General features: G+C 34.2%; 2 protein-coding genes across 2 annotated transcripts; both read left to right on the top strand.

The window, feature by feature from the left end:
- The first annotated feature begins 3,494 nt into the window (after nucleotides 1–3,494).
- On the top strand, nucleotides 3,495–10,439 carry LOC111983133 (galactokinase). Its single transcript, XM_065770822.1, has 13 exons — nucleotides 3,495–3,853; nucleotides 4,328–4,512; nucleotides 4,889–4,935; nucleotides 5,340–5,434; nucleotides 5,592–5,674; nucleotides 6,232–6,300; nucleotides 6,463–6,648; nucleotides 7,151–7,285; nucleotides 7,427–7,561; nucleotides 8,416–8,486; nucleotides 9,365–9,442; nucleotides 9,940–10,081; nucleotides 10,169–10,439. The coding sequence occupies exons 1-13, from the start codon at nucleotides 3,691–3,693 to the stop codon at nucleotides 10,277–10,279; spliced, it is 1,500 nt and encodes a 499-aa protein (XP_065626894.1). The 5' UTR covers nucleotides 3,495–3,690; the 3' UTR covers nucleotides 10,280–10,439.
- Nucleotides 10,440–11,552: 1,113 nt separating this feature from the next.
- LOC136066465 (galactokinase-like) lies at nucleotides 11,553–13,602 on the top strand. The gene is made up of 4 exons (XM_065770821.1): nucleotides 11,553–11,651; nucleotides 12,530–12,607; nucleotides 13,103–13,244; nucleotides 13,332–13,602. Exons 2-4 carry the CDS (start codon nucleotides 12,564–12,566, stop codon nucleotides 13,440–13,442), a joined length of 297 nt encoding a protein of 98 aa, XP_065626893.1. The 5' UTR covers nucleotides 11,553–11,651; nucleotides 12,530–12,563; the 3' UTR covers nucleotides 13,443–13,602.
- Nucleotides 13,603–14,396: the final 794 nt, after the last annotated feature.

Raw genomic sequence — 14,396 nt, 5'->3', positions numbered from 1 at the left:
CATTATGCACCAATCTCGCATGCTAATGAAAAATTTCGTGTCACTAGATTAATTGGGCAACATAGATTAATTAAAAATTATAAGTAAATAAAAGAAAATATTTAATTAATCAAGTTTCATTTAAAATAAATTAACGAGTTATACATCAAACACACATTAATTTTATGTCCACCAATTATGATACACAATTTCATTACTTGAAAATTTTAGTAAATATAATTTTTTTAAAGGAGAATTAAATTTCTTGAAATTTAAGTGTAGGGTTAGGATTTGTGGCCTAAACCCAAAACAATGAATTTGTAGAGAATGGGTGAAAGAGCTAGATTGACTATGGAATTGACAACAGTTAATCACAACCTACAGGTATAACCCAACATGAAGTTACACATAAAAAATGGAATGAATTGGTTTCCGGAGAGACATATCATTGATTATATAGTGGTTACAGTTTTTAGAGCTACAGTAAGGTTTTCTTTTCTTTCCTATTGCTATTTTTTCCTCTCCCTTTTTTCAGGAGCTTCTTTCCTTTATATATCCTCATTTTCCATAATCTCCATCGTCCACTTGTATTTCATTTGTGAACCTACTCGAGTATATGTCACGTCAAGCATCTCCTTTGACTCTGTGTGAGTGGCGGTAGGTGAGATTACACTGTTCAGGGGTCTTCTCCACATAAATGCGGCCAGAAAAGCTGCTGCAGTGCCTTAAATACGGTGGTAGCAGTTTTTCCTTTAGATATTTCTTCATCCTTATCGTCTCCAAGTATACTTAGAGTTTATCTTGACCAGGAAGAGTGCTCGGAAGTTCATTCTGACCTTTTATACGTTCAATTGATCCGTACTATTCGCGCCATAGGAATAAAATCTCTTCGGACAGAAGGCGATCTCTTCGGATTGAAATCATTTTTCTTTTTTAGGGATTCCTCTTCCAGATGGGCCTTGCCCCTATCCCTCCTTCTCTTCGGACGCACAGTAATCCTCACATGGGGCTTTAGGCCCACTACGTTAGACTGAGCTTTTCCCCCCTCACATTAAGATATAGAGTTTCACATAGAATAAACTACGCATAAAATTAATAAATTACTTGATAATTTTGGTAATACAATTTAATTAAAATAGTTTATTCCATCTTAATGAGAATTTAACTACTTGTTTCAAGATAAAATAATCACTTGACTCAATCGCTGGCCGTAAGATGTGGGCATCTGCTTCTATCTTTTTCTTTTTCTTTTTTTTTTTTTAATATTTTTACGAGATAGAATTTTTATTCTAACTTAATGAGTGGAGTTGTGGTGCGCCTTTATATTAAAACCCCTTTCCTTCTTCCTTTTGTGTGTATGTGTGTTTGTTTAAAAAAAAAAAAGGGTAATTGTCCCACGTTATTTAAGAGGGTTTAAGAGGGTGTGTTGTGTATAGTATAACTTGCTCCATACTTCCTTAAAAGTTACCATGGTTTTTGAGTGGAGCTGTAGTGTGTCTTTGTGTTAGAACTCATTTTTCTCTCCCTTGTGTGTATTTGTTTCTCAAAAAAAAAAAAAAACTTTTATTTATTTAATCTGTTTAAATAGGATAATATGTTATTTATGACCATCAATATAATAAATCTATATAATAGCATATTAGCTGGCATAATCGGCTTCTTTATTTTGTGCGATCTTTGTAGGATAAGAAGGAATTTGATGGTGGTAGATTAGATACCATTATTGTGTTTGTGTCCCGGTTAATCATTGCGTCTTTGTTAATATTGTTATAGTTGAGTCTGGCATTGTTTTCAAAAGTGGCCCTAAAGTCAGTGACATTGAGACTTTTATGTACAACTGTGCAAGTACTAATGTACTATTTGTTATAAGTTATAACTACGCATAAATTGGTCTAGATGGCCTACCTGGGCATCACCGAGAAGTACAACCAAACAAAGACAAAGATTCAGGTAAGGTGGCTGCCTTCACCCTTCAATTGGTTTAAGTTAAATTCTGATGGTTCGTCCATGGGTAACCCCGGCTTAGCTGGAGGAGGTGGATTGATTCAAAATGAAGATGGCGAATGGGAGAAAGGTTACGCAAGAGCTATAGGTAGTGCCATTAGTTAGGCGAATGGGTGAAAGGTTACGCAAGAGCTATAGGTAGTGCCACTAGTGTTGTAGCTGAACTATGGGCATTAAGAGATGTAATTCGCTTATGTATCTCCCTTAAAATCCCAGCGGTGGTTTTTGAGCTTGATGCAAAGTTGGTAGTTGATCTTTCGAAGAAAGACTTGGAGAAAGCAAATGGCATTAATGTTCTGGTTGCTGACTACATAGAAGGGCTTAAACAAATCCCTTTGGTGCGAATCCAACATTGCTATAGGGAGGCAAATAAGTGTGCCGATGCACTAGTGTGAAGGGGAGCTATTATGAATCATGATTTTACTATTTCTATGGATCCCTTATTTGATGTTGTATTTTTGCTTAATTTAGATTCTGTTGGAACAATATATGATCGGTTTATTGCCTCTGTTTCAGAGGTCTTTTAGTTGTTAATGCATTATCCTCTTTACCCAAAAAAAAAAAAAAAAACTACGCATAAATGATACGAGGAAGTCTCATAAAAAAAAAAATGATACGAGGAATAATTGTCGTATGATTATTGCACCAGGGCCATGGGGGTTAGAGAAAATGATGTAACGAACTTACTTTAGCTCAAACTGATTATATTGGTCACTTTCGTCGCGAGCTGAAGCTTTTCAACTGCAAACCCAATAAGACAGAAAAGAAAAGGCTACCCCATCATTTTTATTTTTTATTTTATTTTTATCATCGTGTTTAGATTATCGTGAGTCACTCGTTCTAACTCAACATTTCATACAATGTAGTACTAGTACCTCATTTTTTTCCATGTAAAAGTGAATTCCGCTCAGAATTTTATAATTCAATTGATATATATTTTTTTGATGTTTTTAAGATTGAAGTCCAATATTTAAATTCTTTTTTCCTTTTACTACAGAAAGATTAAAAAACAAAAAAACGAATTTCACTTAAAAATTTTACATGTAAAACTTATATTTATACTATAACAATATTGACTCATCTTTTGTAAGTTTCACTGATTAAAGTTGTTGCGACATTTTTAACAATTTTTTGTAGATTTCAATTAGTTTAATCGGTAAAGTTTCTTATTGTAATGTAGATTAAAATCTCTTTAAAAAAAAATGTAACACGATTTAAAAAACATTTGAATAATTTTTCCCACTATTGAACAAACTCAACTTTCTAATGCTAATGTAACCAAACCAAGCAAAAACAGGGACAGAAAATGTCAATTACAACCTGTAGCCTGTTGTTTGTGTCAAAAAACCTCAAACCAAACCGGACGATTGTGCCAAACAAACAGTTCATAGTTTCATACTTCGTATTTATTGAACGAAAAAAAAAAAAAAAAAAAAAACAGTTCATATCTATCCGGTGACAAGCCGGTAATCAAGACTGACCTCTAAAAAAAAGGAATAAACAAATTTAAAAACTTTACCATACTTGGACTCTTTTTTGTATTTCAAGTCTGGTTAACTAGATCACCGCAAAGCTCTCTTTTCTAACTTATCCGAATATTTATAGTCCATAGATTCCAAACCAAAAAAAAAAAAAAAAAAACAGTGTACGAGTTGCTGAGAAAATTGAATTCCAAGAAAATCAAATCAAGTAAAAAAAAAAAAAAAAATGGCGAAACACGAAGAGCTATCAATCCCAGTGTTCTCGTCGCTTGAGCCAGTGTACGGCGACGGTTCTCAAGTGGAAGAAGCTCAGCTTCGTTTCGACAATTTCAAGTCCAAGTTTGTCCAAGTTTTCGGTCACGCTCCTCACGTTTTCGCTCGCTCTCCAGGTGTGTGCGTTTATCGGTGTTTGGTTGCTGAGAAAGTGTTTAGAAAAATACCAAAATCAGAATTTAGAGAGAAAGAAAGACTCTGTTTGGTTGCTCCGAAACTCTGCGATAACAAAAAATCAACTTTGTTTTTAAATCTCATTATAATACTGTTGAAAACGAGTCTAATCTCTCTCTCTCTCTCTCTCTCCGTATACGTGTATGTATGTATGTATGTATTTATATATGTGTATGTGTATCGCAGTAATTTCAATTCTTTTAAGAGTGTTGTACGTATATTTATGTATGTATGTATGTGTACGTATGTATAATGTATGTCTGTATCATATATACATACGAGACGTATTGATAGGAAGGAGAATTGTGATGATAAAAGCTGTGATTGGTGTTGCTTTTGATTGAATTTGAGAGGTTGTTGATGATAGATTTGGGAATTGTATGGTGGATGAATTGATTTTTGTGGTGGTGGTGCAGGGAGAGTGAACTTGATTGGAGAGCACATCGACTATGAAGGTTACTCGGTGCTGCCAATGGCGATACGGCAAGACACGATTGTGGCTATTAGGAAGCACGATGAGGGAGAAGGCGAAAAGGTTCTTAGAATCGCAAATGTTAGTGATAAGTACCCTATGTGTACGTATCCCGCTGATTTTGATCAGGTATAATATTGTTGAGCATTATTATTTTTTTTTTTTAGCTATGATTTGTGTTTGTAGCTAGAATTGCCTTACTTGGCGTTTTCGATTGGATAATTGACATTGGAATTTTTTATGTTACTGTTTCTGTTAATGATAGTTTTGGGTTTAGATAGATGATAAAACTGTTGTTGTTGTTGAATTAGAAGTTCAGATCTGACATGTTGAATAAAATCATTGCATTAAATGTTGGTGGAGTTCCTTTTTGACATTGGATTGCCTTTTCACTTTTGAGACTAATCTTTGCTGTCCGCCATGCCACTTACAGCTGTATTTTTTGACCACTCCTGCTAAGACTAAATTTGGTAATAAAAGATTTTGAGATTGTTTTATTGTGCAGGAAATTGACTTGAAGAATCACAGATGGGGCCATTATTTTATTTGTGGGTGAGAAATGAAAACCCGTGCTTCTTATTATTATTTTTTTAGCTCTCTATTATTGCTTTTAAATTAACAGTATACTTCTAGGTTTAATTTTTTCTGAAGCCTATGGTACCGAATGTTGGTCTCTTAAGGAGCAACAAATTCATAATATGAGTGTATTTGAAATGAGAATGTTAAGATGAATGAGTAGAACCTTTTCGCCTGAATGTTAATGATAAGATGTTAGCAACTATTTAACTTCCTTATAAGGCGAATACAGCCATTATCTCATTTCAAATACACTCATATTATGAATTTGTTGCTCCTTATAAGGTGGAAAGGTTCTTAGAATTGCAAATGTTAATGATAAGATGTTAGCAACTATTTAATTTCCTACCTAGCAGAATGTGACAGTCTGTATTCTTCAGGTACAAAGGTTATTATGAATATGCTAAATCAAAAGGAGTGAATGTTGGTGAACCAGTTGGACTTGATATTCTTGTTGATGGAACAGTTCCCACAGGTGTATTTCTCATTATTCATATGGAATGGCATTAGCTATGGTGTTCAATTGAAGTTGATTAGTTCACTATCATTCATACCATGACAATGATGTAATTCTTTACTTTCATGCTAGAGTCAAACCTGGCTCACTTTTTTTTCTTTTTTTTGAATTTTAGGATCTGGACTATCAAGCTCAGCAGCATTTGTTTGCTCTTCCACAATTGCAATAATGGCTGCTTTTGACGTAAACTTTCCTAAGGTACATATTAACCATTACAGATTGTACAGTGTTGGATTTCTTTGTTGTATATAAGGGAGCATTTAAGGTTAAAGAAATCACTTATTAAACAGACCCAACCAGAACTTGTGTGCATCTGTGCCTGCAGTTGCTTGATAAAGTGCTTGTTCTACATAAAGTAATCTATTTTGTGGTAAAACTATAATTATGGTTAGAGGGTCCTCTCAAAAAATTCATCATTACTGAATTTGGCATGCAACATTGTCAATTCATTTTCCCAAGCACATGAAACTATGAATGTTTCTCTTTTATTAATTTTTTGTTCTCTTCTGGGGCAGCCCATTAACAAGTGTTGAACAATTCTAACCTTGATATGCTTACAGATTGTCAAACTTTTTATATTAAGTAAAGCATATTAAGTCAATTTCAATCCTATATTACTCATGCTTGCAAATCCTATGATTTATACTTGATAAATATGGCAAGCCTGCCATCTGGTACCGTTGGCAATTATTTAAGTTCTATATATCCCTTTATTTAACTGTTTCAAATGCTAACAAATGTGTCTTGTTGAACAGAAAGAAATTGCCCAACTTACATGCGAATGTGAACGACACATTGGAACACAATCCGGTGGAATGGATCAGGTCATACATTTTTGCTTTTTAATGATTAATTCCATTCTACTTTTCCTGAATTCCTGTAACATATACATAATTATTACTTAATTATGTTCCTCTGAAAGTGTGACTTATTCTTGTTGTATTTGATTTCATCTCCCTAATGTACTAGTTTTTTTCACATGACAGGCAATTTCTGTTATGGCCAAATCTGGGTTTGCAGAGCTGATTGATTTCAACCCTATTCGTGCTACTGATGTTCAACTTCCTGCTGGTGGGACATTTATAATAGCCCATTCCCTGGCAGAATCTCAGAAAGCAGTCACTGCTGCTACAAATTACAATAACAGGGTTGTTGAATGCCGGCTGGCTGCTGTAAGTTTCATCTTTTTTTAATGATTTGAATACTTTTTAACCAAAAAAAAAAAAATCTTGAAGATTTGATCATAAAATGTTCCTATAAATCTGCCAGGCAGTCTTTTATATTTGACTTGAGTTATGCCTTCTTTAGGTTTCATATCACAATTTTCAAGACACTTGCCAATTACTTTCACCATGTTAGAAAAGGATGGGTAGCTAGACGAAGCTTTTGAGGGTTGTGGTTCAAATATTTTTTCTTAGAGACAGAGCTAAATTTTGAGTTGGATTATAATAAAAAAGCCCATGCTATTAGCTGAGAAACTGAACTCTCTCTCTCTCTCTCTCTCTCTCTCTCTCTCTCTCTCTGTGATGAGATTCATGTTTTTCATTTCTTACTTGAACATTGTGAGGGATCACTACTTTCTTTAGTTTCATAAATATCTTTATATTCATGATGTGATTATATTAAAAATAAATAAATAAATATTTACAATGTGTCATTGTGAAATATCTTCAGATTGTGCTCGGTATAAAGCTGGGAATGAAACCACAAGAGGCAATATCAAATGTAAAAACTCTTTCTAATGTTGAAGGGTTATGCATATCATTTGCCAGTCCTCGAGGCTCTTCTGATCCTGTACTTGCTGTCAAGGTATTTCTTTTTCTTATCTTCTGCCAACATCGAAAATATTTTATAACAAACATATTATAGCATAATACAGCCATGTTGGATCTTCTAGTCACGTGTGTGTGCATGTGATGAATGCATATTAACTCATCTGTCTTTCTTTAGGAATTTCTGAAAGAGGAACCTTATACCGCTGAAGAGATTGAGATAATCACAGAGGAAAAGCTAACATCAATTTTTGGAGATTCTCCAACTTCTTTGGATGTGTTGAGGGCTGCCAAGCACTTTAAGTTACATCAGGTACTTTCTAATTTTTGGTCTATAGATGGCAAAGATTAGTTTTAATGATTTGAAAGTTATGAATCTTGCCTGTTCATATTTTCCATGTTTTAGTATTTTTTTTTTAATAAGTACTATAGAATTGTAATAAACAAAGGAATGCTCTAAATGAAGAGCTTCCTAAAGAGTTCATCTTAAATGATCCATAAAATCAACTAAAGAAATACAAGAAACCCCCAAATCATTGTACAACATTCAAATAGAAAGCACAAGGGGCCTTAAGATTAACCATAGATCTCTCCATGCCTGCAAAAGTGCAACTATTCCATTTCCTCCAAATGAGGAGTCATGCACCATATATAACTAAGAGCATGCCTCCCTCTTGGCCCTGTACATCAAGATAATACGTCAATTACCTTAGGTGGCATGATGGCATCACTACAATTGGTTTAAAATGATGGTTGTTGAACCTGCTTAAATTTAATGAAGTGTTGTAGGTATTCACTTGCTGCTCGCTTTACAAATTCATTCAGTCCTAAGCTTGCTAATCTACATCACAAGTTCATGATTTCTATTGTTAAAGGATATGCAAACAATCATGATCTTGAATCTTGTAGTTTCCTTAAAAGCAAAAAGGGGGGGGGGGGGGGGGGTGTGGAGGGCCTGTTCAGGGGAAGACCCAAAAAAAAAATATTTATAAGTACCTGAGGTCCTGTACCAGCAGCTAAGTATTAATCTGTGTTTCTAAATAATTTTTCAAAATAGTAGTCATATCATAAATATTATCTTGGTAATTTAAAACCCAAATTTAAAAATATCAGTGCATTTTCATTTCGAGATTTGGCTCACTTTGCAATTTTTCTGAAATATAACAGCGAGCCGCTCATGTTTATTCTGAGGCCAAGCGGGTACATGCATTTAAGGACACTGTAGCATCAGATTTAAGGTGAGTCACATGAATTGATTGATAGTAGTTTTATTAGCATGCTTATACATGTGCATGCATTTATTTTGGTTGAGATGAATACTGCTGATTGTTTATCAGATAGAGACTATGAGATTTGGTGAAAGTAAATCTGTTAAACTATTAGAGATATAAGAATCAAATTCCTTGCAAGATCAAAAAAAAAAAAAAAAAAAAAAAAAAAGAGAAAAAGGGGGTTTTTGTTTTTTTTTTTGGGGGGGGGGGGTGGAGGTTCCAATTTTAAACCTTTCATGCTTCAGGATCATAAAACTTGTAGCAAGCTTGGACATGTCCAATTGAAAATTTTTTGTTTTATTAATTAGAAACTAGAAGTTGGAAATGTGGGGCATTCTGTTGCTAATCTATGGTTTCATGCATGTGCATGCTGCTACTTGTTTGGCCTTTGTATGCAACTCTGCCTTTGTCTTCACTTATGGCCTTAATCCTTTTATGAGGCTGGTCCAAGCCCCAAAAAGGAGGGAGGTGGTAACTTAGCGTCCAGAATAAAACTTAATCACCATAGTTTATGCATTATATGTTCGTGTAATTTCTGTAATTGGGATATTCTTATATGCATTTGGACCCCTTATGAACTAGGTTAGGACTTGGGAATTATAATTTAGTCATTGGCTGAAGGTCTGATGGTAATAGAACTCTGTGTGTGGATTATACCCAACTTAATTATGGCTGATTTTATTTTTCATTATTATTTTCTGTTGTGTCCTTTTAAATTTCAATGTTAAATAAATTACATGATGTAAAACCTGTTCATGCTATCATCCAAGTTCAACTTTTAAATTTTTTTTAAAAAATACGAAGTTCAAGTTTATTCAATTCTAATTTTCCACTAATTCTTGCAGTGAGGAGGACAAGCTAAAGAAGCTTGGTGACCTTATGAATGAGAGCCATCACAGCTGTAGTGTTTTATATGAGTGCAGGTATAAATGTTTAAGTCCAGCTTCTAGAATGTGAAAGCACACACTTCCAATTATTTCTCATCATTAGTGAAAAAACCTCGTAAAAAAATTTGAATAATTTCTCATATAAATTTGCAGCTTATATGTACTCAATTACATGTTTTTTGTGTTGACAAATTTTCCTTCTTCTTCTTTTCTTTTTTTTTTTTTTTTTTTTTTTTTTGTTTAAAAAATTTGGGCATTTCACGAAGGCCCTTCACAATCATCTTCTTGGCAGTTGGCATTCTCTACTTAGAGAGAGAGAGATGTGTCTTTGTTGCTTTTGCAGGACTTGATTGAAAGCATGCATCTTTATTACATTAAAAAATGTTGTATTTAATCTACTACTATTATGATGATGATTTTTTCCCCAGTTGTGTACTCTGCAATCTGCATTAATCATTCCTTTAACGAAATATGCTCTCTTATTTCACAGCATCTTACTGTATTTACTTTCTTTTTATTTTTGTTGTAACTAGCTGTCCGGAGTTGGAAGAACTTGTACAAACATGTCGGGAACATGGTGCACTTGGGGCAAGGCTTACAGGAGCTGGATGGGGTGGTTGTGCGGTCGCTTTGGTGAAAGAGAGCATTGTTCCACAGTTTATCCTCAATTTGAAGGTAAGTATTATATGTCCTAAATGGAAATTTCTCCCTATACAGTTGGACGAAACAATTGTTGACAATGTGATTTGTTACGTTTATCAGGAACGCTTCTATCAGTCGAGGATTGACAAAGGGACTATTAACAAGAATGATCTTGGCCTCTATGTTTTTGCTTCGAAGCCATCAAGTGGTGCTGCTATTTTCAAGTTTTAGTATGAATCACATGGGATTATAGGAACAGCCAGGTCTGCTATTTACTTAATTTATGTTGAGAAACTCATGAAATTCTTGTCTAGTTGATTAAACTCTGATCTTATCATTTTAAAAATTGTTCTTGGAATGGAATTATATGGACCTCCTTTGCAAAGAGACAGATTAAGCTTTTCAGAAAATAATAATGATCTGGCCTACAAAGTTTGTTCACTAAAAGAAATATCTTTCATATAAAAATGTATCCATTTAAGCAGCTAATCAAATTTCAATACTCAGTGGTTTCTCCCAAAAAAAAAAAAAAATCAATATTCAGTGGATACTGAATATTGTAGAGGATGTTTTAAAGCCCCGCTTGCTAATTAATGTGCTATTGGTTTAGCTTTTTCCTTTGAACTTATTTGTCAGTTTTATAAAGCTTCACTTTTCTAAGTACAATTATACTTAAGGAAATCAGCAAAAAGCTAAACCCAAATGCATGGATTAAGCTTATTGTTGTTGAATTAATTTAGTGATTGTGACTGAACACTGGAAAACGATACATATCATGTTAGCCTTGCGGCAATGCATTAGTAGTGTCAAAGAATTGCTGGAGCGATCTCGCTAGAGACGAACCAAATGAAGATATTTCCTTCATCATTGTTGGTGGTCCATTAATTGAATAACTGGTTTCGATCCAAAAAAGCTGTATGCGTGTATGTATATTGATGGGGTGTAGGGCCGTTTGAGTTGTGATGGTTGTCCCATCACATATACTGTTCTTCATGGATTTTGAATATCGAATCCCACGTGGGTTGCACTAAAATCCCAATGCTTGGCGGACCCAAGTTGACTGTGGTTCATACANAGGTGGCATGATGGCATCACTACAATTTGGTTAAAATGATGGTTGTTGAACCTGCTTAAATTTAATGAAGTGTTGTAGGTATTCACTTGCTGCTCGCTTTACAAATTCATTCAGTCCTAAGCTTGCTAATCTACATCACAAGTTCATGATTTCTATTGTTAAAGGATATGCAAACAATCATGATCTTGAATCTTGTAGTTTCCTTAAAAGCAAAAAGGGGGGGGGGGGGGGGGGTTGTGGAGGGCCTGTTCAGGGGAAGACCCAAAAAAAAAATATTTATAAGTACCTGAGGTCCTGTACCAGCAGCTAAGTATTAATCTGTGTTTCTAAATAATTTTTCAAAATAGTAGTCATATCATAAATATTATCTTGGTAATTTAAAACCCAAATTTAAAAATATCAGTGCATTTTCATTTCGAGATTTGGCTCACTTTGCAATTTTTCTGAAATATAACAGCGAGCCGCTCATGTTTATTCTGAGGCCAAGCGGGTACATGCATTTAAGGACACTGTAGCATCAGATTTAAGGTGAGTCACATGAATTGATTGATAGTAGTTTTATTAGCATGCTTATACATGTGCATGCATTTATTTTGGTTGAGATGAATACTGCTGATTGTTTATCAGATAGAGACTATGAGATTTGGTGAAAGTAAATCTGTTAAACTATTAGAGATATAAGAATCAAATTCCTTGCAAGATCAAAAAAAAAAAAAAAAAAAAAAAAAAAGAGAAAAAGGGGGTTTTTGTTTTTTTTTTTGGGGGGGGGGGGGTGGAGGTTCCAATTTTAAACCTTTCATGCTTCAGGATCATAAAACTTGTAGCAAGCTTGGACATGTCCAATTGAAAATTTTTTGTTTTATTAATTAGAAACTAGAAGTTGGAAATGTGGGGCATTCTGTTGCTAATCTATGGTTTCATGCATGTGCATGCTGCTACTTGTTTGGCCTTTGTATGCAACTCTGCCTTTGTCTTCACTTATGGCCTTAATCCTTTTATGAGGCTGGTCCAAGCCCCAAAAAGGAGGGAGGTGGTAACTTAGCGTCCAGAATAAAACTTAATCACCATAGTTTATGCATTATATGTTCGTGTAATTTCTGTAATTGGGATATTCTTATATGCATTTGGACCCCTTATGAACTAGGTTAGGACTTGGGAATTATAATTTAGTCATTGGCTGAAGGTCTGATGGTAATAGAACTCTGTGTGTGGATTATACCCAACTTAATTATGGCTGATTTTATTTTTCATTATTATTTTCTGTTGTGTCCTTTTAAATTTCAATGTTAAATAAATTACATGATGTAAAACCTGTTCATGCTATCATCCAAGTTCAACTTTAAATTTTTTTTAAAAAATACGAAGTTCAAGTTTATTCAATTCTAATTTTCCACTAATTCTTGCAGTGAGGAGGACAAGCTAAAGAAGCTTGGTGACCTTATGAATGAGAGCCATCACAGCTGTAGTGTTTTATATGAGTGCAGGTATAAATGTTTAAGTCCAGCTTCTAGAATGTGAAAGCACACACTTCCAATTATTTCTCATCATTAGTGAAAAAACCTCGTAAAAAAATTTGAATAATTTCTCATATAAATTTGCAGCTTATATGTACTCAATTACATGTTTTTTGTGTTGACAAATTTTCCTTCTTCTTCTTCTTTTTTTTTTTTTTTTTTTTTTTTTTGTTTAAAAAATTTGGGCATTTCACGAAGGCCCTTCACAATCATCTTCTTGGCAGTTGGCATTCTCTACTTAGAGAGAGAGAGATGTGTCTTTGTTGCTTTTGCAGGACTTGATTGAAAGCATGCATCTTTATTACATTAAAAAATGTTGTATTTAATCTACTACTATTATGATGATGATTTTTTCCCCAGTTGTGTACTCTGCAATCTGCATTAATCATTCCTTTAACGAAATATGCTCTCTTATTTCACAGCATCTTACTGTATTTACTTTCTTTTTATTTTTGTTGTAACTAGCTGTCCGGAGTTGGAAGAACTTGTACAAACATGTCGGGAACATGGTGCACTTGGGGCAAGGCTTACAGGAGCTGGATGGGGTGGTTGTGCGGTCGCTTTGGTGAAAGAGAGCATTGTTCCACAGTTTATCCTCAATTTGAAGGTAAGTATTATATGTCCTAAATGGAAATTTCTCCCTATACAGTTGGACGAAACAATTGTTGACAATGTGATTTGTTACGTTTATCAGGAACGCTTCTATCAGTCGAGGATTGACAAAGGGACTATTAACAAGAATGATCTTGGCCTCTATGTTTTTGCTTCGAAGCCATCAAGTGGTGCTGCTATTTTCAAGTTTTAGTATGAATCACATGGGATTATAGGAACAGCCAGGTCTGCTATTTACTTAATTTATGTTGAGAAACTCATGAAATTCTTGTCTAGTTGATTAAACTCTGATCTTATCATTTTAAAAATTGTTCTTGGAATGGAATTATATGGACCTCCTTTGCAAAGAGACAGATTAAGCTTTTCAGAAAATAATAATGATCTGGCCTACAAAGTTTGTTCACTAAAAGAAATATCTTTCATATAAAAATGTATCCATTTAAGCAGCTAATCAAATTTCAATACTCAGTGGTTTCTCCCAAAAAAAAAAAAAAATCAATATTCAGTGGATACTGAATATTGTAGAGGATGTTTTAAAGCCCCGCTTGCTAATTAATGTGCTATTGGTTTAGCTTTTTCCTTTGAACTTATTTGTCAGTTTTATAAAGCTTCACTTTTCTAAGTACAATTATACTTAAGGAAATCAGCAAAAAGCTAAACCCAAATGCATGGATTAAGCTTATTGTTGTTGAATTAATTTAGTGATTGTGACTGAACCTGGAAAACGATACATATCATGTTAGCCTTGCGGCAATGCATTAGTAGTGTCAAAGAATTGCTGGAGCGATCTCGCTAGAGACGAACCAAATGAAGATATTTCCTTCATCATTGTTGGTGGTCCATTAATTGAATAACTGGTTTCGATCCAAAAAAGCTGTATGCGTGTATGTATATTGATGGGGTGTAGGGCCGTTTGAGTTGTGATGGTTGTCCCATCACATATACTGTTCTTCATGGATTTTGAATATCGAATCCCACGTGGGTTGCACTAAAATCCCAATGCTTGGCGGACCCAAGTTGACTGTGGTTCAACACAGGCTGACCCTTTTATATCTGTTGGTTTATGACCATACAAAAGCCTATATTTAGGGAAAAAGGAAAAAAAAAAAAGAAAAAGAAAGAGGAGTTTTTTGGTTAAATATTGCTA

This window comes from Quercus suber, unplaced genomic scaffold (assembly GCF_002906115.3).
Source record: "Quercus suber isolate HL8 unplaced genomic scaffold, Cork oak 2.0 scaffold_36, whole genome shotgun sequence".
NCBI lineage: Eukaryota > Viridiplantae > Streptophyta > Magnoliopsida > Fagales > Fagaceae > Quercus > Quercus suber.
Note: the sequence above shows the minus strand (reverse complement) of the source record. Positions and strands in the feature narration are given on the sequence as shown.